Source organism: Psittacula echo, assembly GCF_963264785.1.
Source record: "Psittacula echo genome assembly, chromosome: 5".
NCBI lineage: Eukaryota > Metazoa > Chordata > Aves > Psittaciformes > Psittacidae > Psittacula > Psittacula echo.
Window position 1 is genome coordinate 11,604,906 of NC_137739.1, and position 22,949 is coordinate 11,627,854.

The following is a 22,949-nucleotide window of genomic DNA, read 5'->3' on the forward strand; positions in this document are numbered from 1 at the left end:
GGCTGTGCCAGGGTGAGAAGCTGGAGGGAAAGGGAAGGGCAGCCCTTGTGAGCCTGGGCCGCGGAGCTGGCTGCAAACCCAGGTTCAGGTTGTGCTGCTGGTACTCTGGCATGGTTCAGGCACCATAGGGGCTGGTGAGAAGCTTCTCCGCTGCTGCGGGTGCCAGAGGACCTCAGAGCACTGGCTCCAGGTGTGAGGTTGTCCTGTCTAACACAGGCACTGCTGCAGCAGCCAGTGGAGCCGGGCTGCAGTGTCCAAGGCCCTGCTCTCTGTGCAGGGACTCAGTAGTAGAATCCACCCCCTTCCAGCAGCTCCACTGCACTGGGCAGGCTCTTGTGCTGGCTGCTCTGCTCCCAGCTGATCCCAGCAGGAGCTACCCCCCATCCCAGCCCAGAGGGAGGTCCCCTTCCATCATGGCAGAGCACAAGGTCAGGTGGAGGTGCTCGAGCAGCTCCTCAGAGGCCAGCTCTAGCAGAGAGTGAGAAACAACCCAGGAAAGAGGTTTAGTTTAATTAAAGACATTTCGAGAGGCCAATGGTGACAGCAATGGCGCTCCTCAGGGCAGGGTGGCAGCGGACACAGAGCAGTCACAGCTCCCCTCAGGGCGCGCCCAAGAACTGCAGCAGCGGAGCTGGGTTGTGTAACGGGCAGCAGGGAGAGGAGGGAACGGTGCCAGGGAATCGGGAGAGAAAGAGGCGTTCTGGTCCAGAGAAAGCAAATGCTGAGGAAAACCAGGGGCTTGAGCTCCTAAAGAAACTCGCAAACCAACAAACAGACATGTCTAAGTAAAAAGTGGATAAGCAAAAAAACCCCAAAACGTGGTAAGATAAATAAGGCTGGAAGGGTGCCTTGGGTCTCCCTATGGAAAGCACTGTGGCAAGGAGAGGGTCACAGTGGCTCCTGCCCTGGCAGCGGTACCCAGCCAGGCTGCGAGAGGAGCACTGGGGACAGCCAAAGCCCCCCCCCAGCCTATCCCAGCCATGGCAGCAGAGCTCCTATCCCACCCTGTGACCCAGCTACAACCCCACGAGAGGTACCTCAGCTGAAGCTTCCAGCTCAGGCTGCAGCTCCCTACCCTATTGTGGGTCCTCTGCTACAGAACTGCATCCTTTGAGCCACACTCAGCCTGACTGCTGCTGCAGCTGCACCCAGCTGCTTGCCCTGCTGAGCCAGAGGATGGGTTGGAAGGGACTTCTGCCCTCAGAGCAAGGCCCACACCACGGTCAGCCCCAGCTTCCCAGGGCTTGAGGGTCTCCAAGTATGGACTCCAACAGCTTCAAGCTTGACCATCCTCGTGGAAACCTTTCTGCCTTCTGTCAGTGACTGAGTTAGACCTCTTTGATCCCAGAAGAGGGACCAACACCCCCAACCAGAACAGCCATGGGCAGTGCCAGCCCAGGGACACAGGCTGGATGTTAACTGCTAGTGAGCTGAGACCCAGCCCCAGGCTGGCCTGCCCATGGAGGCTCCTGCAGCCAGGACACTGCTGGACAACCACAGGACAGCCACCAGGAGACTGCCTGCTGGCACTGTCCCGGGGGTGCCCAGACCATGGCCTGAAGCACAACAGTGAGCAGCAAGGAGAAGCTGCTGTGATCTGTGCACAGATCTCATCCCTAAAGAGCCTGCAGAGTCCAGCCCCGGAGCTGAGGGAGGGCGCATGCAGTGGAGGAGCAGGGCTCTGGCTGCAGCAGTTCTACACCCCAGCTTCCCCCTCCTGCTACATTCCAACTTGGACAAAGGCAGAAAGATCTATACAGTATAATATATATATATTTCACTATGAAATAGCAATTTCATTCCCTGCCTTCTACTTGATGCATCCTGAATGAGATGCTGCTTTGTAAGTCACTGGAGGGCTGGCGGGGCTGGGTGGCTTTTATGCAAGGCAGCTGCCCTCCCTGGAAGTTACCCACAGGAAGCACCCAGCACCTGACCTGGCAGGACCCAGACATGATCCCCACTTCCCCTCCCCTGGCTTCCCCTTCCCCTGCAATAAGGGCATGTCTACATCCTGCCAGGCCACTTATGGCTCATTTACATGGTCAGCACAGATTCATTAACCTCATTCCCCTTGCTTTCAGTAGCCACGGTGTGGAAGCAGCAGCTGAACCCTCCTACATCACGTATACAAATAGGAGCAAACCAGAGGCAAGGGAAGTGGCAGGGACAGTGCAACATGCACACAGAGTGGTGATGCAAAGGGCCCTCAGCTGGCGCACAGCCGGGGCTCGAGGCCATGGGGGTAGGTCAGGGCTGCAGCCCCGCAAGTGTGAAGTCTACCAAATCTCGGTCAATCTGTGGAACAAGGAGTCCTGTCCAGGGGCTGGGTCACTGATCAAGAGCTGTCGTCATCACTGGCACCAGTGCAGAGCCGGATGGTTCAGGAGATGAAAGGAAGAGCAATCCTACGGAAAGAAAAGGGAAACAAGGTGTTACAGATTTCTTCAAGTGTACTGAGGAGCTGCTGTCCTGAACACCTTGTTGTCAGAGACAACAGCAAAGGGGCTTCTAGTTACTGTGCTGGACAAAGAGCGAGGACTGTGGTCACTCTGAGTCTTGCAAGCTGGTCTAACCGAGCTAGGAAAAGGAGAGACAGCAGGGACAGGTTAATCTGCTGTTGGGCTCTGGGCTCAAGAAAGCAAGATCAGAGTTCAAACTCCATTCAAATTGAACCAGTGGGAGTTTGGCCCCCAGTTGGAGGCTGGGGCATTGCTGTGCCCCAGACACCTTACACAGTAGCTTGCCCAGCAGCAGAACTGCAGCTCCAGGACACTTTCAGCTCCCCAGGACAGTGGCCATGGGGCACTACCACCACACCACTGCTGGCTCTGAGCAGAGAAGGGAGCTCTTCCCCAGATACCCACCTTTGCCTTCTGTACCCTCTGCTCCCGTCACATTGTCCGGCTGTACTCAATGCCGCTCTTGGCAGAAATGCCCGACCAGGGGAGAAGGCTGCAGAGAAGGCTCTGGGCCTGCCGATATATCCTCTGGGGAATTGAACATGGGCTCAGGCTGGCCAGCGTTGATCCAATGTGCTGTAGGTAGTCAGTGGCCCCAGTTAAGGACAGCAACATTCACAGTGCAACTTAAGAAATAACTTAAAATAACTCTGGGGACTAGCACTCCCTAAAGAGGCTCCATGATACAGTGAAAGCTGCTCTGCTCAGTTAGACAGATCTACTCTTTGTATTAACTGCCTGCTCCTTTCTGTCAAAAGCAGGTCTGCTTTGCACTGTAGAGGGCAGCAGCTTGGGAACGCTGGCCCCAACTTGTGTGGGAAATACCTTCTCTAAGTAGCTGCTGGTTCCCTCTGCACTCCACAGCAAGTTCCTGTGGGGATGGCAATCCATCTGCTTGCCTGGAGAGGTTTGGACTGACCAGCTACACCCAGGAAAGATCAAGTTTCTTCTCCATGATCCAGTGACCTGAAACGAACTCCCAAAGCCAGTCTGAGAGCAGGCTGCTGAGATCTAGGCCAGGCCAGGGTCACACGGCATCCCACGTCACAGGAAGCAAGACAAAGGGCTTCTCTGCCATGCTCCTGGCCAAATCCTGCACCTCACAAGCATGCTTTGGCTTAACACCAGTATTCACTACCACTAGTATCACACTTGCTCCAACTTAGAACTCAATGTACCATCCTACACTGCCTCTCTGAACTGTTCCCAGAGGAACCAGAGGACAAACAGGCCTCTGTCCTATTCCTCTAACATCTTCCTTCCAGCTCCAGATTAAGCTCATGTCTGAGCAGGCATCAGTCCCCAGACCTACCCCAGCTCACACATTGCTAGATTGCTATTGTTAACCCAGAACACAGTTTGGTTTTAGCGTGCTCCATTGCTAATCAGACTGAAGGTAAAGGATATAAGATTGTCCAGGGTGGATGTCCACCATTGATGTACAGGACGTAGGTGAAGCCATCTTTGAGGACCCCTCTGATGGAATAATAATAGGGAAGATAGTGGTGCTGTTTAAAGTCTCTGTTTTCATAGAAGGTTATTGCTGTGTTGTTAGTGGTGAGGACGTGCAAGTAGATGGCTTTGCAGTGATCCTGGGCAGTTGTTGATATATGGTCTTTTAAACTTTCAAGCAAAAGTGAACCTGTTGAAGGAAAGAGCAGCAGAATCACACAGTGCAGCTGCTGTCACAGGGCAGCACAAGGGCTTGGAGGTCCCAGCTGAGATCTCCTGCACCCAGTGTCTAAGCAGCAACTGCTGCAGACACCTGGAGACCCCAGGTCTAACCCAGTTCTCACAAACCCTCCTGATGAGTTAAACAGGACCACACTATGTGGTTTTAATATGAACCTCACCTTGCCTATGAGCATGGCTTCACAAAACACATCTTATAAAGACACAAACTTCTGATTCAATAACCACAAAGAAGAGCCAGACATGCGAAACTGTCAATAATGCCCATCCCTGGGCAAGCAGCTCCCAGCTCTGGGGAGGGTCAGTGAATCATTTTCAATGGAATCAGTTCCATCACATGTATGAAACACAGCACATTTACACACAGAGAGCAACCTGGTCTAGTGGAAGGTGCCTCTGCCCATGGCAGGGCAGCTGGCACTAAATGAACTTCAAGCTCCCTTCCAACCCAAACCACTATCCTATGAGTCTATGATTCTATCTATGTATTTTAAAACCATTTACAACAGGACTTGACAAGCAGGTTATTGCACTGTGTCTGCTGAACTTGAATTCAAATCTAAGAACTGGTAGGATTTTAAGATCTCTCCTAAGGAGGAGAGATGAGATATAGTCTCATTCAAACCAGATTTGCTGCAGCCACTATTCAGCAGCAGAAACCAGAGACAGGCACAGAGGATACTCCAGCCCCAACAGATGAGACCTGGAGGTTCATCCAAACCACCTCAACATGGCATGAAGGACCCAGCACAACCTGCAGGGGAACTTGCTTTCGTAAGGTGTGGTAAAAACAGGCTAAAGAAATAGCTTAGCTAATACACACAGGTGAGATTCATGCTGCTGTTTCACAATCCAATGTAAGACTCAGGGACAAGGACACATAGGATTTCAGAGCAGAAGTCAGCAGCACTGACTTCATGGTCACTTGATACTTAGTGAGGACTTTTTATCAGCCAAGCACAAAAACACCACCCAGAGACTGGTGAGAAACAGAAGAGCTGTTTTATTGTGTTATGAGATATTCCATGCTTTTATCTCTCAGAGAACCAACTGCCCTCTGGTTTAAGGATAACAGAGAATTAGAAACCAAAGCTTTTTAATGTCTGCCAGGGAAAAATCAGAGCTTTAGTGCTTAGAAGTGTGCCTGGGGTGAAAAGACTCCTGCATGAAAGACTTCAGCTTCAAACACAAGTAGAAAAGCTCTCAAGAGAAAGGTCTCAGGAGAAGCGCCAGCAGGCAGCAGCTTCTTTAGGTTGTTTTGCTACATGTACAAGACCAAAGGTTTTGATGGAACACAGCAATGTGCTGTAGAGATGTAATAGGTACAGAACACACTAATCCTGAAAGGAGAAAATTCCAGCAAGATGGAGCTTGAAGGAAAGAAGAAAAAAAAAAAAAATATCAGCTTTTGGAAACTGAAAGGAGACTCAAACCCACCACAGTTTTATGGAACAGGAGACCCCTTTACCACCTTCTCTGAACATTTTCCTGTGTTCTTTGTATTTCTGTACAAAGAAGAAAATACTTATCTCCAGTAGCATTGCAATGCAAGTTTTAACTACAGTGCTCTCACTGAGGACTCTGCTGGTCATTTCTTTATGTATCCTATCAGTATGTATCTTTCTAAACACGAATGTGGGAGAAGAGAGGACTTGAAGAAGAGGAGTTATACCTGTATCCACTGAAGAAACATCAGATGTGCAACACTGGGCCATGCTGTCAAACCTGGCCTATTTCCTTTCGCAGATCAAAGACAGATCATGCTTGAAATTGCCCCACAAGGGCACTTATTTGATGACAAACACATCCTGTTCTAAACAGAGATGAACTCTGACTGCAGGATTTTCAAATGGATGCAAAAAAAGCTGTGTGCTGCAGCAGGCATTCAGAGCTGACTTTTAAATGCATCTGACAGATTTAATCAGGTCCAAGTTACACTCTTTCTTCTAAATGTTTGTTCTATATGTTAAGGTAAAAAATTATAAGCAGCTCTATTTTCTGCTTCAGGGATGAGGCATCTGACACCCATGAAAGAAAATCATTTCAAACCCTGCTCCAGGGTGAAGTCCTGGCACTTTCAGTCTCAGCAGCAGGAGTGCAAGTTTTTTGTGTGGTCAGTTATCCCCTAGGATCAAGATGGACAAAGCCAGTAACAACATTTCGGTACACCCACATTAGCACCAAGAAGGGATGTGAGTGTGTCACCTTCCCAATTGCTGGCACAAATCATCAACAAGCTTGTCTCAAAAGGGTATTGCAGGTCTCCTTCAGTCATGCCCGCACATGACAAATAACAACAGAGTTGTCACTTTGCAGCATCTTACCTATTCCATGTTTTCTGAACTCCTTCACCACTCCAAGACTTAGGATGTAAGCAACTTGCGTGTCCAAAGGAAAATTGGAAGCTAGGATGTCTCCATCCTGAGGAGAGAAAAGACAAGTTATTTAGTAGGATATCTGGGGAGGCACAGGAGAAAGCAAGAATCCCAACCCAGAGCATCTGAAAACAAGGCTATAGCTGGAAACTTCTCTTCACTAAACAGTCTTAACTGAAGCTTCTGGAAAGGACGTGGGGAATTAGAAACTCCAAGCATGGTCCCTTAGGGGTTATTCCTACTTTCATAACATCTTCCCAGACACAGAACACAAATCAGGATCTTTCCTTACTATATACATTATTTGTGAACTTAAGGATAGAATATATTTGCATTCTTTACCAGGGAGGATTCCAAGTGCTAATTCTGGAGTTACCCATCAGTATCTACATCAGTCCAGCAACAGTCTTTATTGTCTGCATGCTCCAGCTGAGCTTCATGTCAGCTGAAGGTCTCTGTATTGTTGCAGAGGACAAGTAGCACACGTTTACAGGCCCAATGGCCTGGACCAGTGGCTGAATAAGCCCCTGGCTTTCAGCTTGGCTGGAACAAGAGCCTTTCGTTAGAGTTGCTGAAGATGCAGTTTCTGACTTTGACTAGCTCTGAGGTGAAGCCAGACAGCTAAAATGAAGAGACCCATCCTACTCAATTCTCTCAGCCTCTATAAATGTTAAGATTACTGTTTAATCACAATACTGAGAGCCTTTTAGAAGTTATGAATTCTCTGCATTGCCCTGCTTCTTTTTAATCCACTTGCCTATGCTGTTTTCTGTACACTAACCCAGTGGTCTATTCCCATACTGTCTTCAGAGACCATCTCTTCTTCACCTCTCTGCTGTACTGTGCTGTCCCTCCTGACCTCCAAGCTCTGTCACCCCTGAATCCTGAGCCTTCTGCAAATTGGTCTCCTCTGCTTTTGTTAGAGACAGTGACCATGTAAATGAAGGAGTTTCTGAGGAAGTCACTGTAGTGACTCATCCAGAACAGTGAAGGAAGTTCAACACTTGTGTAAGAACAGAAGAGGTTCACTCTCCTACAGCTGCTCATACCTCAGTCACCAGCAATGGATGACCAGGAACAATGAAAACAGCCAAACAGGTACACGGCCTGCTACACAGTCACTTTTGGATTCCACTGCATGACCGGATCTCTCTGCACAGCACATTGAGCAGTCAGCTTCCCATCAGCCACAGCTGCCTAGCTGCAGCAGGAAGAGACTATGGTTCCAGGCTGCTCAGCAGCCCACGTGTTCAGACCCATCCCAATACCCATGTTCCATTAGCTGGAAATCAATATGTTCCTGGTTTCTTAAATTAATTCAGGATCACTCTTACAAGTGTCTGGATAGAGGGAGAAAAAATGTCCCAAACAGGTCCCATCCCAGTTAACCATGGCAAGAGGTGGACTATCTCATACTGAAGTACAGTTTAGTAGCATACCTCTTTATGAACCTTTGTCCTGCTCTTGATCTCTGCCACTATCATTCCCACAATGGAGCCTCTATATGTGGCTGCAAGGGAAAAGAACTTCTTGTTGGAAGTGATATCCCGGTACCATGAGTCAGGGTACCTGGGGAAGGAAGGAAAAACAGGAATGTTTAGGGACACAAAGTCCATGGGAGTAGGCAGCGCCACAGCCAACATTGTGCCAAGATGCTGCTCAACTGGAAATGGATAGCAACATCTTTAATGCCAGCCACTGGAACTGCAGACCAATGCATTTTACACAATACTAAGGGCAGGAAGCTGTGCTACTGAAAAGGCTGTCTTCTTCACAGCCAGCCAGTCAAGTACCTCACACATATGCCAATCTAAAGCTCTTTCTGTGATTTAGCTTATTCCATGTAATCTGGGTTAGGAAGTCATTCACCCTTCCTGTCTTAACTCTTGTATAGTACCAATGAACAACAAAGAGCTGCTGTACCCCATTTGGTAGCATGGTTTCTTCCAATTGCATCTAAGCAGCAATGCAGGCTGCACACATAATGGCCTCCTGCCTTGCTAAGACAACCACATTTCATTTTACATTCATAGCCCAGAGCTTTCACTTCCATCTTTAGCAAGTTACTTTTAAATGCAAGATCCATCTGCCCTCATCTGAGATGTAAAGATCTCATTAACTTATACACATGTGAAAAAATACTGCATATTGGTACCAAAAAGATTGCATCACCAGCCTCCAGCTCTCCTCCTCCTCCTGCAGCTACTACAGGAAACCAGCACACATTCATTTATTTCCAAGTGAGAGCACAGTATGCCTCATGTTTAAAAGAAATCTGCAAATCCAAAATACTACAAATGCTTTTGCTGGTTCGTTACATTTTATGCAATCTTAATTACAGTCCACTAAAATCCTCTGTAAACCTTCTCGACAAAGCTAAAGAAATCCTTGAAGTCTACAGCTGCAGTTTCCCTGGAAGCTTTAAGAGAAAGCTATCCCTGTCCCCCAGAAAAGCTCCTTATTCCCATGCTTGTGCTGATACAAGCATTTACCAAATGGGGGCCTGGGGAACTGACCTGGGAAAGACTGAGATCAGCTTTGAGCCAGAACTTCGGGAGCCACAGTGTACATGGGCAAGTACTGTTTGGTCTCTCCTGGGACATTCAGACAGACATTTCCTTAGGAACAGTTGCTCCAGGTCAGTTTGGTTCAGCTCTGAGGGTGTTTTCTTGGCACACACTCCAGAACACAACTTTCACAAGCACAAGGATGCTACTTTTTCCCTGGAAGTGTGCTCCTTTCCCCATCTCAAACACAGTCTTTCCCAAGGAGATGATCCACCCCCTTAATAACAAAGCCTATTTCTCTGCCAAAATCTGCATACAGGAACTTTCTGATCAGGATAAGCAGCAAAGGGCCATTAATAGGACCACCACCACACTGCATAAAAGATTCAGAACTGGCTCTTATCTTAGTCCAGATGGCTGCAGAGCCTTTGCTGTCAGCTCTGAACTGGGCCAGTGCAGGTTCACACCATTTGTTTCTAGATCCCCACCATCTCAGCCCAAAGCCATTAACTTACTCTATTGGGAACCAGTCGCCACAGAGCTGTTTCACTGTGTCTATGTCATTGTGGCAGAGAAGACGCAGGTTTACGTCTGTAAGTGCAGTGGGGGGCACCTCCTCTGTCATTCACGCCTGCAAGAAAAGAAAGCAAGCATGTTAAGAATGAAGAAGCTCAGGTTCTGACTGCCAGCTGCAGCCAGGCATCTGCACAAAGGCAGCAGGAAGGTCTCAGTGTCAAGCTGTTTTTCTTAGCAAAATAAGTTTTCAAGAGAGATGAACCAAAACATGGCAACATTAACCCAAGAAGCAACTCAAAGCCCTGCTGCCCACAGGATCAGCACATCTCACTTCTCAGCCTGACCCAGCCCTGCATCTCTACACACCATGGTCCAGCGATGCTGCGTGAGGGAACACATGGCACAACCACTTCTAAAAAGAGCTCGGGATGCTGCATTAAGTAAGCCAACAATGTGCCAAGTGTAGCTTATGATGCATGGAGCTCTTCACATGTCTACGCAGGACCAAACAAAAGCGAACAAACAGCTTAAAAAGGAAGCACTGCTAGAAAAACATTTATAAACTCTTACACAACGCCATCATCTCCAGTTAGTACGTATGCACAGGATTCAAATTCTTTTAGAAGGTTCATTTTGTTTCACTTATGCTGGTGGATGAGTTTCATTTCCCCTTATTCCTACCTGCTACAACTCCACAAGGGCTTCCTCTCCAGCCCAGCAGACAGCGTTCAAATACAGAAATGCCGAGATACCCTTTTCTTTCACCGCAGCACTACCACAACCCTGCTAACCACGCACAGCACACTAACTCCAATGTCTTTAGCCTTTTCCTAACAAGGTACCAGAGGCAAAGAAGCAAGCTGTAACAGAAGTGGTTGTAAATGCATTTGCAGCACAGACACATGAACGAAGAACAGGGAGGAAGAAGAAAACTCTGGCACTGGTTTGTGTGCAACCTGGAACACATCAAACAGCCAACATATCAACAGGAGAAAACATACAAATAAGGTCCACTGTCATCTAGAGAAATCTGTTCCAAAGTAGGCAGAAAGAATGGCAAAATGCTTTAACAGAGTTCCAAGGACATTCTCTTACAGCTCTTGGAAGAGGTGAAATGGGATGGGTTTCTTCAAGCAAGGCATCCTTCCCAGACACAGCTTTCCTCCCAGTGACCGGTCCTACATATTTCCCCAAGAAGGGCATCTGCAGGGACCCATATATTGATATGGATCACTCATTCTTCTCCAAATAAGTCCTTAAAAAAGAACCACAGCTACTTCACAGCCTGTTCTAGGACTCCGGCTGCATATTTACCGAGCAGCCTACAGCTTTCATAACCAGTCAGATGCCAGTTTCAAATCAACTTTAGCGCCTAGAAACCCCACAAAGCCAGTACTCCTGGCTGCTTTTAAAACTAATTTGATACTCCTAGGATCAGCTCAAGCCCTCTGACGCTGGACTTCAAATCTGTACCCTGTTGTGGCAGCGAACACACTCTCCAGCACTAGCCCCTGGTGACCTTCTAGCATGCTGAAGCAGTGCAGAGCAGTGTGCAACTCGGTGCCACATTCACCAGACCCCTTCTGAGCCATTTCAGCACAGTGGCTCACCACAAGATCACAAAGTGAGGGCAAAATCGTTCATAGGAAGGAATTGCTTGGGAAAAGCCCGGGTAGCATAAGGTCACCTTTGGGGTGGGGGGATAGAGGAGGAGGAGTGAACAAGCACATAGAGCCAGAGTTGCCTTGGCCATGGCAAAGCTCCAAGCCCCGGTACATCGCTATGTTAGAGGGCATTAAGCAGCACTCAGGTTTGCAACAGGAGTGCTTTTTCTTGTACATTTTATTTTCCTTTGTCAGTTTTGATGCTCCTGTAAGGCAACACCCCTCCTCGGGCAGTACTCTCAGCATTAAGGAACCAGCTAAACGGAACAACCACAACAGAGCCATATTTTTGCTAATGAATAGAAGAGGCAGGGGCCTAGGAGCAGCCTCAGCTGCAGCTGCTGCAGCAGGAGAGGCAGAGCCAGCACAGGACGCATTCTTGTGAGGATCAGTCCATGTTTATTTAACGCTATATTCTGGGCAAGCATTGTGCATTATCCTGTGGCTGAAGCCAGCCTTAAAGTAATCCATGACCGTTTTGTTGCACAGGATAACTCCTCTCCCCTCAAATCCAGACAGCTGTTTCCCAGCACCGGTTGCATTTGTGGGGACTCGCTCCATCCACTTTGCATTATGTGGCCCAATGCAGATGCTCCTGCACATTTACAGAACATTTCAGACACCACCTAGCACTGTGTCCTGCCACAAGGTTTCAGGAGAGCACTTCCTTCCCTGGCCAGGTATTGCTGTTGCTGGAAGAGCTGTGTCCCAGACAGAAGAAATCCCAAGGAAGTCAATTCTCTTCATACCCCAGTGACAGCCGCTGGCTCTGCAGAGGTATCTGGGCAACCACCCAAGAACCAGGTCCTGGCCCTCTGCACAGCCTGTGGCATGCTGCGATTAGCAGAGCCACAGTCCTGAACAAAAGCCTCAGCTAGCACAGTGACCACAGCATCACTTTTAGAATCAGCCTGCTTTTAGAGGACAGAAGATATGTTTGGAAGTGACCGGTATCAGTGTAAAATAGAACCCCAGCACCCAACAGGAGTTAAAAGGGCCTTTAGGGGTTTATTGGCTCCACTCACACTGCAACATTGAAAATACTCAGCTCTGACACAAAATATGGCTCCAGCCTCATGCTGTTGACAGGGGGAGGTCCACAGCTGCTTCGGAAACCCCAAAGTCAAGTCATTTCGTTTAATGCCTCTTCCTCAGGTGTCAGCCCTTTGTTCCTGTGCTCGGCTCACTCCGGAAAATAGCATGGTTAACATCCAGCGGGCAGAGAGACCTCCCCCTTGTGTCAAAGTGGGAAACACTCATCTATGGCGAGTATAAAACCAGACAGCATTTTGTGCTTATGAAATAACCGTGCAGTTAACATTTGAAAGAGCTCTGAGGATACCCCTTCCCAAAATAACAAAGCTAGCAGTGAGCAGAATTAGAGCATTTGGTTTCCTTTCCTACCTAAAACCTGCAGATATTAATATACAACAAATTATTTTCAAAACAAAGAAAAACCTTCCAGGAAAGTATACAGATTTTGATCATTTCCACTAGTGTTCTGCCTTGCTCTATTGAAACAAATGTAGCAAAACGTTTTGGCCTTGGGTGCACTGGAGATCTGCAGAGAAACCTCTCAAATTCTCATTCTAAGTATTTAGCAGTAATGGAAGTTGGATGAAAAGAAAGTAAGTACATTACTAAATAAGCCAACTTAACAGATAATTTTAAATCAAAGCACGTAGTAAGGCCTAACCTTACCATTTTACAACAACATCATAAATCTTTGGCATCAGTAAGCTCTAGCTGTAACGAGCTCAAGAACAGTATCTCACAGTAACTCTGCCTAAAAGGCAGAGGAGCCTCAGCCCAAGCAATGGTTGGGACTCCATGAACTATCAATGTTAATTCAGCACAATGAGCCGAGTACTGGTACTCGCATATTTCTACCACTTACTTGTAGGTTTCATTGTGCAAGAGCAGGTATTGGTTAGAGTTTAGGTTAGCTACCAGGTACAGGGACAGTTTCTCTACTTGAACTAGATCCTTCACACCTATGAAACCTCAATTCAGGATTTCTCAAGAGCAGGAAGTTTTCTTTCCTTCTTAAGGTTCTTGTATTTAAAAAAAAAAAAGAAAAAAACAACCCACATAAAATCTAGATAATACCATTATTTCTAGAGAAATTGAGAGAAATAGCACTCTTAATCCAACGGGGTGTTCAAATCTGTTGTGGTTTAAGCCCAGCCAGTAACTCAGAACCATGCAGCCACTCACTCACTCACCACCTTTCCTCCCCACTCCAGGAGAGATGGTGAGGAGAATCGAAAGAATGTAACTCCCTCGGGTTGAGATAAGAACAATCCAGTAACTAAGGTATAACAGAAACCACTACTGCTACCACCAATAATAATAATGGTAAGAGAAATAACAAGGGAAGAGAATACAAACGCTCACCACCTGCCAACCAATAGCCAGCCTGACCTGAGCAGTGATCTGGGCCTTCTGGGTGACTGCCCCCAGTTTATATACTGGGCATGACGTGCTGTGGTATGGAATATCTCTTTGGCTAGTTTGGATCAGGTGTCCTGTCTCTACTTCCTCCCAGCTTCCCGTGCCCCTCCTCAATGGCAGAGCATGAGACTGAAAATGTCCTTGGTCAGAGTTAAGCATTACTTAGCAACAACTAAAAACATCGGTGTTATCAGTATTGTTCTTAGACTAAAGTCAAAACCACAGCACTGCACCAGCTATTAAGAAGGAGAAAAATGACTGCTACCGCTGAACCCAGGACAAAATGCAGAATAAGGCGTGATGTTTACTAGAATTTGGCAGGGAGCTGCTTAAATGAATTGGAGAGATCCCTCGAGCACTTCCATACCTGCAAAAGCCTGGTCAAGTGGTTCAAGTTCAGATTTCCATCATTTAACACTATTAGACATGCTTTAACAATGTTTCTGCCCTGTGCCTCCTATGAAAGTAAGTTGGAATTCAGCAATGAACCATCACAAGATGCTGGGTTTATGAACTTCTATTTGGATTTCAAACTCCATGCGGATAAGCTCATGAAAATCCCAAATAAAATTTTTATCATCTAGCAACAAGTATTACTGAATTTCCTGGCAGAATAAACCCAAGATAATCTAAGACTAAAGCTAAATGAATAGTAACTAGAACTGTATACATATATAACTTCAATAAGGAGTGTATTGGCTTCAAATTCAGTCTTCACACAAAAAAAACAACATGAAGGTATCTTCTTCACTTGCAGAAACAAAGACTGAAGTTCATCAAAATCTTTTACTTTCCAATTTTATAGCTAATGGAAATCAACTCGTCCACAATGGAAAAAAGCAAACCTGCAGGAAAGAATAAAGAAAAACAAGAACTGTCAAGATAGTTTTATAAAGTGATCCTACAATTCAGGAAGCACTGTTCCAGAAGACACACAGCCAACCAACCACCCTGGTACTGCAGGCACCTCTGCCGTTAAATAGATCAGACCTTTATTTACTAGGGCTGAAGATTCTTTACCTTCTGGAATTCAAAACATTTTCTCCAAGCACTCTCCTGCTAGATTAGTAAGGATTATCTGCTTGTTGAAGGAAAAGATTAAGCTCCTCCAGACAACTACCAAGCACACAGTGCGCACAGGACAGGTCAGAGGCACCACATCGATGCGGACGGAACACATCTGCTCCACAAAGGCAGCGTGTGAGCTGGCCCTTGTCTGGCTGCCAGGTCACATTCCTCCTGCTGCTGCTACCCAGAGCTTCAGTCAGGGGCAGATGCACAGGAGCCGTATGTTACATTACATGAGCACACCATCTGCTAAGCACAGACACAGCCTGCAGATACTCCCTGGAAGACTCACAGGCATGCACAGCAGGGCAGAGATGGATTCCCTTGTGCCTTGTACCTCACCAGAGGTGCTGCTCCAGCATTGCCACCAAGTCCTTGTTTTGTGTGTGAACAGTCCTCAAACCCCACCAGGACGATATTTACAGGAAGAAAAACCTTTGATGGCACCTGGCATCGTCACTCACTTGTAAATAAACAGGATCAAACAAAGCCCAGACAGAATTAAGAGCTACTCAAAATGCAGGACAGATGTGTTAGCTGTGGCTGAGCAATACGGTGCTCAAAACAGACACAAACTCTGCTATTATCTGGGGAGTATCCCTTCAAGAGCATCAGCAGGAGTTTTCACAGCTGTAAGTCCCTCTACCTTACACCATCTGGCAAAAGGGATTTGATTTACATTAAACCACTCAATCTGAACCAACCAAAAGTCTAATTCCAGCAAAGCAATAAAGATTTCCCTGTTGCATTTCATTTTAAACTTACTGTGGTTTTAGGCTACTGGTCTCACAGGGAATGTTCCACCCGGACACCCCTGTTATCAAGCTCTTTATTTAACACAATAAAATTGTAACTGGATTTGAAAACATCATGAATTCATTATTAAGAATCTCAAAGAGGCACTTCTAGGACTTAGGGCAACATTATCAAAGCCAAATCTTAAAGACATTTTAATACTTGGCTTTATACTTCCTAGGTATCACTTCAAGTCAGGTAGAATTAAAAACAAACCAGGTTAGAAGGACCCTTCGAGGTTTAAACTCAACTTAGATCAGGTTGTTCAGGCCACAAGCCCATGTAACACCAGTGAGGAGCAAATCTCTTCATCCTGCATGGGCTCAGGCTGGTTCCTTTGCACCTGGAGGCACAACTGGAAAGCTGGGATGTCAAATGTGCTGCCTGCACCAGTACAGCCACCTCTGCTGTGCATGCGATATAAGCATACCTCCATACGCTATTTGTCACGCTCCATTTATCCCTTCAAATGCTCCTTCTAGGAATCCTGTGCAGGTTCATTTGGGATTTGCAGCACAGAAACCCCAGAAGATGCAGTTGTTCTTATTCCCGGTATGTTATGTAAATTGATGGAGCTTGGAGTTCACAGTCATGAGCAGAACAGTGATCATTTCACCTCCATTCCTGTACCATTCATCACATCCCATAGGAGTGCTGCTCAACACTGCCATCACTTAATTCCCCACATTAACAGATGTTTGGAGTGAGCAAGACTCTTAATGGAAAATCTAGGACAAAACAACTGATTTTGTGCCTTGGTCTGAAAATAACGTGAGAACATGGCTGGAAACAGGCTCTGATGCTACATTATGTCACTCCACAATAGTCCTTTTGATCCAGGCATGATGTTTTTCTGTCATTTCTACCAGACCCACATGCACGGAGCCTCAGAGCCCCTGTGTACCCCTGGTTACTCAGGAACACACACTAGCTCAAGACTTTTTGCTCCTCATTATTTATAACTCCTTCAGTAGCAGCTTCATTCCATGCAGAAAACTGCCCTCCTCAACCACTTCCCCCTGCAGAGCCTCCTAGATCCCCATCTTGAAGAGATGCCTTTAGTCCAGCCCTGCTATGTAGATCCCAGTTGCCTCCAAAGCACAGCCTGACCTTGTCTCAGTGACATCACTCTGGAGAAAGGAGTTTGTTACTATCTGGACTTTCTTCTCCAGTAAATCCACCCAAGGCAGCATCCCTGACCAGTACCCCCCACACTGGAGGAGACCAAAACAACAGTGAGCCTGGGGAAGAATGTACTGTAAAGAAAACAGACTTTATCTCAATACCAGGGAGACCAGGAAGGTAACCTTGGGTTTAAATACAGCTGTACCAGTGAATCACCAGGTGCCCTGAGACAATATACAAAGAACAATGTCTCCCTGAGCTGGCCAGACCAGCATTGGGGAAGCATATACCGTGGCTGAGCACAAAGTATAGAAACCAGACAACTAAAAAAATAAACTCTGAAGAAAGCCCAGGGCCTGAGCCTGGTATCTGTGTACGGGTATCTGAATCTGAGTACTCCTTCCCGGTGACTGCAGGCAGTAAGCACCATGACAGTGAGCACATGGACCAGTAACAGGCATCATATTTATATTTGGATTCAACTGTACACTGCAACTGCTGCATTATGCTTATGCTGTGACTTCAATTATGACAGGACAAGGGGTAACAGGTTAAAACTTAAACAGGGGAAGTTTAGATTGGATATAAGGAAGAAATTCTTTACTGAGAGGGTGGTGAGGCACTGGAATGAGTTGCCCAGGGAAGCTGTGAATGCTCCGTCCTTGGCAGTGTTCAAGGCCAGGTTGGATGAGGCCTTGGGTAACATGGTTTAGTGTGAGATGTCTCTGCCCATGGCAGGGTGGTTGGAACTAGACGATCTTAAGGTCCTTTCCAACTCTAACTATTCTATGATAAATCAAAATCTTCCATAACACCAAAGATACCAAGCAAGTAAATTTGATATTAAACTCTCCTTGAGTGGAATATCCTCAAGAGCCTGGCCACTGGACTCAGACAGGCAAGAAGGCAACATGTCACACACAACCTGGGAGCACCCATCCTGGCACTCGGGCCTCCTCCCAAACGCTCATCCCTCACTGCTCAGCCAATTCTTCTTCACCTCTGAAATCATTGTTTTAAGAAACTCACTTGTGCCTTGTCCCCAGCTCTGCACTTCATTTTCTGTTACACCCAGATTGAGGTGTGCACAACACAGAACTGAATGCCTGAAGGTCAAAACTACAGGATCACAGCGATTAACACTTTGGCTTCCTGCCATGAAGAATCAGGATTTGAAACAGACCCCAAAAGGATATTAAGAAATGAGAAGGCAAAAATGTAGTTCTACCTGCACAGCAAGCAGATGCTATTCATTTGAAAGGAAAACACTTACTGTTAGTGAAATCCCTTTATACTCGTATCCCTGATCCTCTGCACACTTGAAGTTTGACTTGTCCAGCCTTCCAGCAGCAGAAATGTTAATGTTTTGCATGCGAGTTGCTTTCTGGGCTGTTCTTTTACCCTACAACTCTAGATACGTTACTGAAGCCATAGACTTCACAGGAGGTGATACCCAAATAAAGTATCTCCAAAGCATACTGCAAAAGGCTCCGCTTCCTGCTGCCCCAGATATAGCAATTCCTCTGGGGAATGGCAAACAAGAATCTCTAAAAGGGTTTTCCTGTTAAATCTTTTCTTGTTAAGATGCAGAAGAGAAAATCTGCTTTGTGACAGCAGCACTGCAGGGAGTTAAAACTGAAGGGTCACAATAGAGGCACATTTACAACAAGAAGCTCACTAGAGGAGAGACCTAATACCTTGCAAACGCTGAACAGGGCAAGTTTCCAATAAGCAGCTGTTCCTCCAGAAATCAAACAAAAAACCTAACTAAACAACCCATCACACATGCAGGCCCACTGCCATTCCCGAATTAGAATAAAGAGCCACGCAGAAATGTACGTAGTGACAAAAAAACCAGCCAGAAATTCAGCCTGCTGTAGTACAAACACAGGCAGAGGGAGTTCGAGCCTGCCTCCATTTCCTCCACACTGTCCTCATTACCGAGCAGCAACACACGGCTGTCGATAAACCCAGTCCCTTCGCCCACATCACTACAGGAAGCACAAACAAGGAACTTCTGAGAGGCTGCTGTAAACAAGGTGCTTAAACAAAACAAAACATCAAAGAAAAGCTTGAACAGCACATTGCTGCCCTTGCCAGCAGACACGTGCTGCAAACATGCACCTCTTCAACATCCCAAATGTAAGATTTGAGCCAACATGGCTCCCTTTTCTTTCTCAGTGGTGCTTTCCAGCATCAGACACCCAGATTTGACTCAAAAGAACACCTCCAAGAGCACCACTGCTACCGTTCTAAGCTAGCAACATTTAAAATGGATTTTGGCACAGATGTCTGCTCTTACATCCACAGTAGTAAGCTGAAAATGAAAAATGTAAAACTGAATTAAAAGCTAACCTTGGAAAACTGAGCAGCTCCCATTCCTACCATTCTGGGAGGAGGGAAGTATGGGTGGGGGACAGTGTAAGACATAAAACTCTTACGTGTTTTTGCAGCACAGCGCGTTGAAGCCATCAGACAGGCTGTGACTGGTTAAAAACCCCAGGCAGACAGGAGCAATACCACTCTAATAATGATTTCAGACAGCATTTCACTTTCAAGCAGGTAATGAGCTGCTCAGCTAAGGCAGAACTTTCTCTCTTGTCACACTGAACAGCTTAGCCCAACTGTTTCTTTAAAAGCATCTTAACACCAGAAGAGCAAGGCATTAACAGCAGCCGGTGGCACCAAGTCACTGACAGGAGTTCCTGTCCATTACCAAAGGCTGCCTCCAGCCCAGCAACCCATGATGAGCAGGAGGGCAGAGCCATGATCACCTCTGAATCAGCACTGCAAATCACTCACAAGGAAGTCCCTAGGTTTGTACCTGTAATTCCTCAGGTATTTCACCAGCGTTGTCACTCAGAGTCAGCCTTCCCAACCACGGCTTCACTGCTCCTGCTCACTCGATGAATTACACTGGGAGTGGCTGGGGTGGGAGGCAGAGAGGTGGAAAACAACCAGGAAGAGAGAGGATGGTTTCTTGGGTGGGAGGGCCAGTTCATGTAGCAGATGAGCTAAGATACCAGGCACCAGCTCACTGACCAGCTTATAAGACTACACTGGCCCAAGACCTATGTTCATAGACACACATACACACCTCACAGTTCCCCAAAAATCCGCCACTGAGAAAAACAAAACACCCCCACATGCAAATAAAGATCATCCTTTCTGGGAAAGAAATAACAACAGACATGAAAGAAGTACCAGACCTCATTAACAAAAATAAACACATGGATTATGTTAGAGGCTCTCTGAGCTCCCAACTACGCAAGACCATTTTTCTGAACTCCACTGGCAGTTCCCACATCTTTTCCTGATATCTGAGGCCAGCCCAGGTACCAAAAGACAGGATCATACCCTTCTGGTTTAGGAAAAGAAACAAGAATTAAGAATGCCACAAGTTTTTAAGAGGGCATTCACAGGACAGCCACTTACCTATTGCTCAGACATGTTAAAGTCAACTTGTAACCACCTGAAACAATAGCAGCAGCTACTTCAAAGAACAAAATGACATATTAGAACAATGCTCACATACTACTGCATGGTTCTTTATTTGCTACCAGGCATGTAAAGACTAATTAAAGCACTAGTTTACAACACACCTACTTATTTAACCTGCAAGATAAAACCATCGACTTTAAGAGCCTTGTCAGACAGCACCCAGTGTCACTGCTCCCAATGGGGCTGAAGCTGCTCCAGTGTTATCTCAAAATGAAAAGTTTGCACTCTAATTATAATAAGTTGGAAGAAAGCCACCACCTTTTCTTAATTAAAGAACCTCGCGTTTAAGAATCTGCTAGAGTTTATTCATACAGGCAACTGATTATTTGAATAAATACCACACACCAGCACTCCCAAAAAAGCTACCAGAAGCATCCCCATAAAGGCTTTTGAGAAAACCAAGCTGGACTAAGGGGAGTCTATGGCACATTAAAAGAAAGGAAGCAAATACAGGATGAATCCATAGTGGAAGAGAGATTCCAGCTATAAACTGTTCAGCAGATTCCTCAAAAACAGATGGAATAAGAGATGAACAGATACGCAGCAAAAGTGGCTGATGATCCTTTGGGATTGGGCACAGTAAAATCTAAAGCTGTTCACAGTTGCTGAAAGCTCTCACAATGCCAAAAGACTAATGAAATGGCAGATAAAGGCTGAAAGTTGGTAAACAGAAAAAAGAACGCAGGTTGGAGAAAGGCAAACATTTCCAATCTGTGTTAACTGCTGGAAGGGAAAACAAACCAAACCAAAATACAACACGTTCTCACAGTGAGTTCCCTGAGAACATTAGTTTGCTGCTCAGTAGTACTCAAATAAGATACCAGGAATTATCAGAACAAAAGAAGGAAAAACACACCTAGAAAGCCTTTGGTCTGAGCTAGTTACAGATATATAACGCCTCTATATATCTGTCAATAAAAGGCCAGACACTCAAGCCCATGTTCATGTGGTTCTCAAGAGCAGAGAGAATAGCTGCAATGAGCGGCCAAGGGTCAGGAGAGCTCACCACAGTCATCTGGCACCGACTGGGTGATACTGGGAGGTGCTACAGCATAACAAAGACAGGAAAAACTACAACAGATACAGAGAGCAGGCTCGCAGAGTTCAAACCCGGCACAGCAAATGTAACCAAAATACGTAAGCAACTTAACTGTGGGAGACGATAATTTGATGCCTGTATTCAGGAACAAATGTCTAAGACTCACGCTTTAGCTCAGGGCTGGAGACGGCAACCCCACTGGCAAGGGTATCAGCCCTGGTCACTCCAGCAGGAAATGGAAGGAAGCCACACCTTCAGCGTGCGGCTTCGGCAGTCTCCAAAACACCAAAATACAGACACTGCTTTTGCCATACAGACAGTGTAGGTGTAACCCAGCACTGTGCAGCTCAAGGGACTGGGCACAGCAGCTGGAACACCTCTAACAGAGCCAGCCACCACTATGCCACCACATCCAGCAGGAAGCACCGTGCCCTGAAGTCTCTGGGACTCAGTGTGATCAATCCAAACCTCAAGATACATCTTGTAAAAACACTGAGCTGTCATCCTGCTTAGATAGGAAGTTGAACATTTGCTTTCTGTCTGCTAAAGCTTTACAGGCTGGTTCAAAAGAACACAATGCTCCTGTAGGGCAAAGCACAGAGAAGTGAAGCTGCTGTGGTGTGTGTGAGCTTTGAGCCAGGCAGGGCGATTTGTGAACCATGACCCAAGCTGTCAGGAGACACAGAGCAGCGTTCATGCAAGGGGAAGCGCTGGATCTAGTGATGCATTACATATTCCTGGCCTTCCAAGAGGAATTTTTCTACAGAGGAGGAATGGAGACGCACTAGTTAAAGCTACAGACCCCCTGTGCTGCTGGCTGAGCCTCTGCACATATCAGAGCATTCCAACAGAAGGAATAGCTGTCAGGACCTTCTGCGGCTCTACCAAAGCCAAGGAATAGTTCTCTCCCTTGGCCCCGCTGTACCCGAGCACAGGGCGGTGCCAGCGAACTAAGTCCAGCTCGAGTTCGGATTATTTATTGTAACAGCCCAAATAATACAGCTTCGCCAACATAACCGCGCTGCTTCTAGCGGGTTCCCGCACGGCTGCCCCGCGAACCCGGCACCGGAAAGCCCCGCACCCCTCCAGACTCGGACACAGGAGGCTGCCCCGGGGCTCTCCGGATCATGGCCCCGCACGACGACCAGAACAGCCCGCGGGACCGAGCCCCACTGCGCCGTCCCGCAGCCGCCGTGCCAGGCCCGTCCGGGGCGCAGGTCGCCATGGCAACCCCGCCCTCCCTCTCTTTCCCCCCGGTTCCCGCTCACCTCGGAGGGGCGGCGGGCGCCGTGCGGGCGCGCCGCGGGCGAGCGGGGCAGGTCAGTGCATACCGTGCGGCGGCAGCACCGGCGGGCGAGGGGCCGGCGGCCACGACGGACACCGGCGGGCGCTTCCTCTCCCCAGGCACCGCGCAGCAAGGTGCCTCCCCATAGGCTGCCCGCCGGCACGTGACCGGCAGAGACCGCGCAGGCGCAGAGGGAAAACCCCGCTCCGTGAGGCCACGAGGGCAGCCGCGGGCAGGCAGCAGAGGAACCGAGGGCGCTAATTAAAGGGAGTGTTTAAATTAGCGAGGCAGCTGCGGGCACTACCGCTGGGAACAGGGGATGCAGCGTGTTCATGTCCCCGTGTCACCTCTCCCGCCGTTTCCCTCAGTCCTGCACTGTGAGGGACACCCAGTGACCTGTCCCACTGCTGGGGCTTCATGGCAGTAATGACTCTAATCGTGAAATTGTAAGATTTAAAGGTTTTCC

General features: G+C 47.3%; 1 protein-coding gene across 1 annotated transcript; it reads right to left on the reverse strand.

Moving 5' to 3' along the window:
* Positions 1 to 494: 494 nt before the first annotated feature.
* On the reverse strand, positions 495 to 22,628 carry NAA60 (N-alpha-acetyltransferase 60, NatF catalytic subunit). The gene is made up of 7 exons (XM_080618693.1): positions 22,467 to 22,628; positions 9,552 to 9,667; positions 7,969 to 8,098; positions 6,479 to 6,575; positions 3,854 to 4,104; positions 2,868 to 3,038; positions 495 to 2,408 (listed from the first exon to the last, which is right to left on the reverse strand). Exons 2-6 carry the CDS (start codon positions 9,659 to 9,661, stop codon positions 2,895 to 2,897), a joined length of 732 nt encoding a protein of 243 aa, XP_080474819.1. The 5' UTR covers positions 9,662 to 9,667; positions 22,467 to 22,628; the 3' UTR covers positions 495 to 2,408; positions 2,868 to 2,894.
* Positions 22,629 to 22,949: the final 321 nt, after the last annotated feature.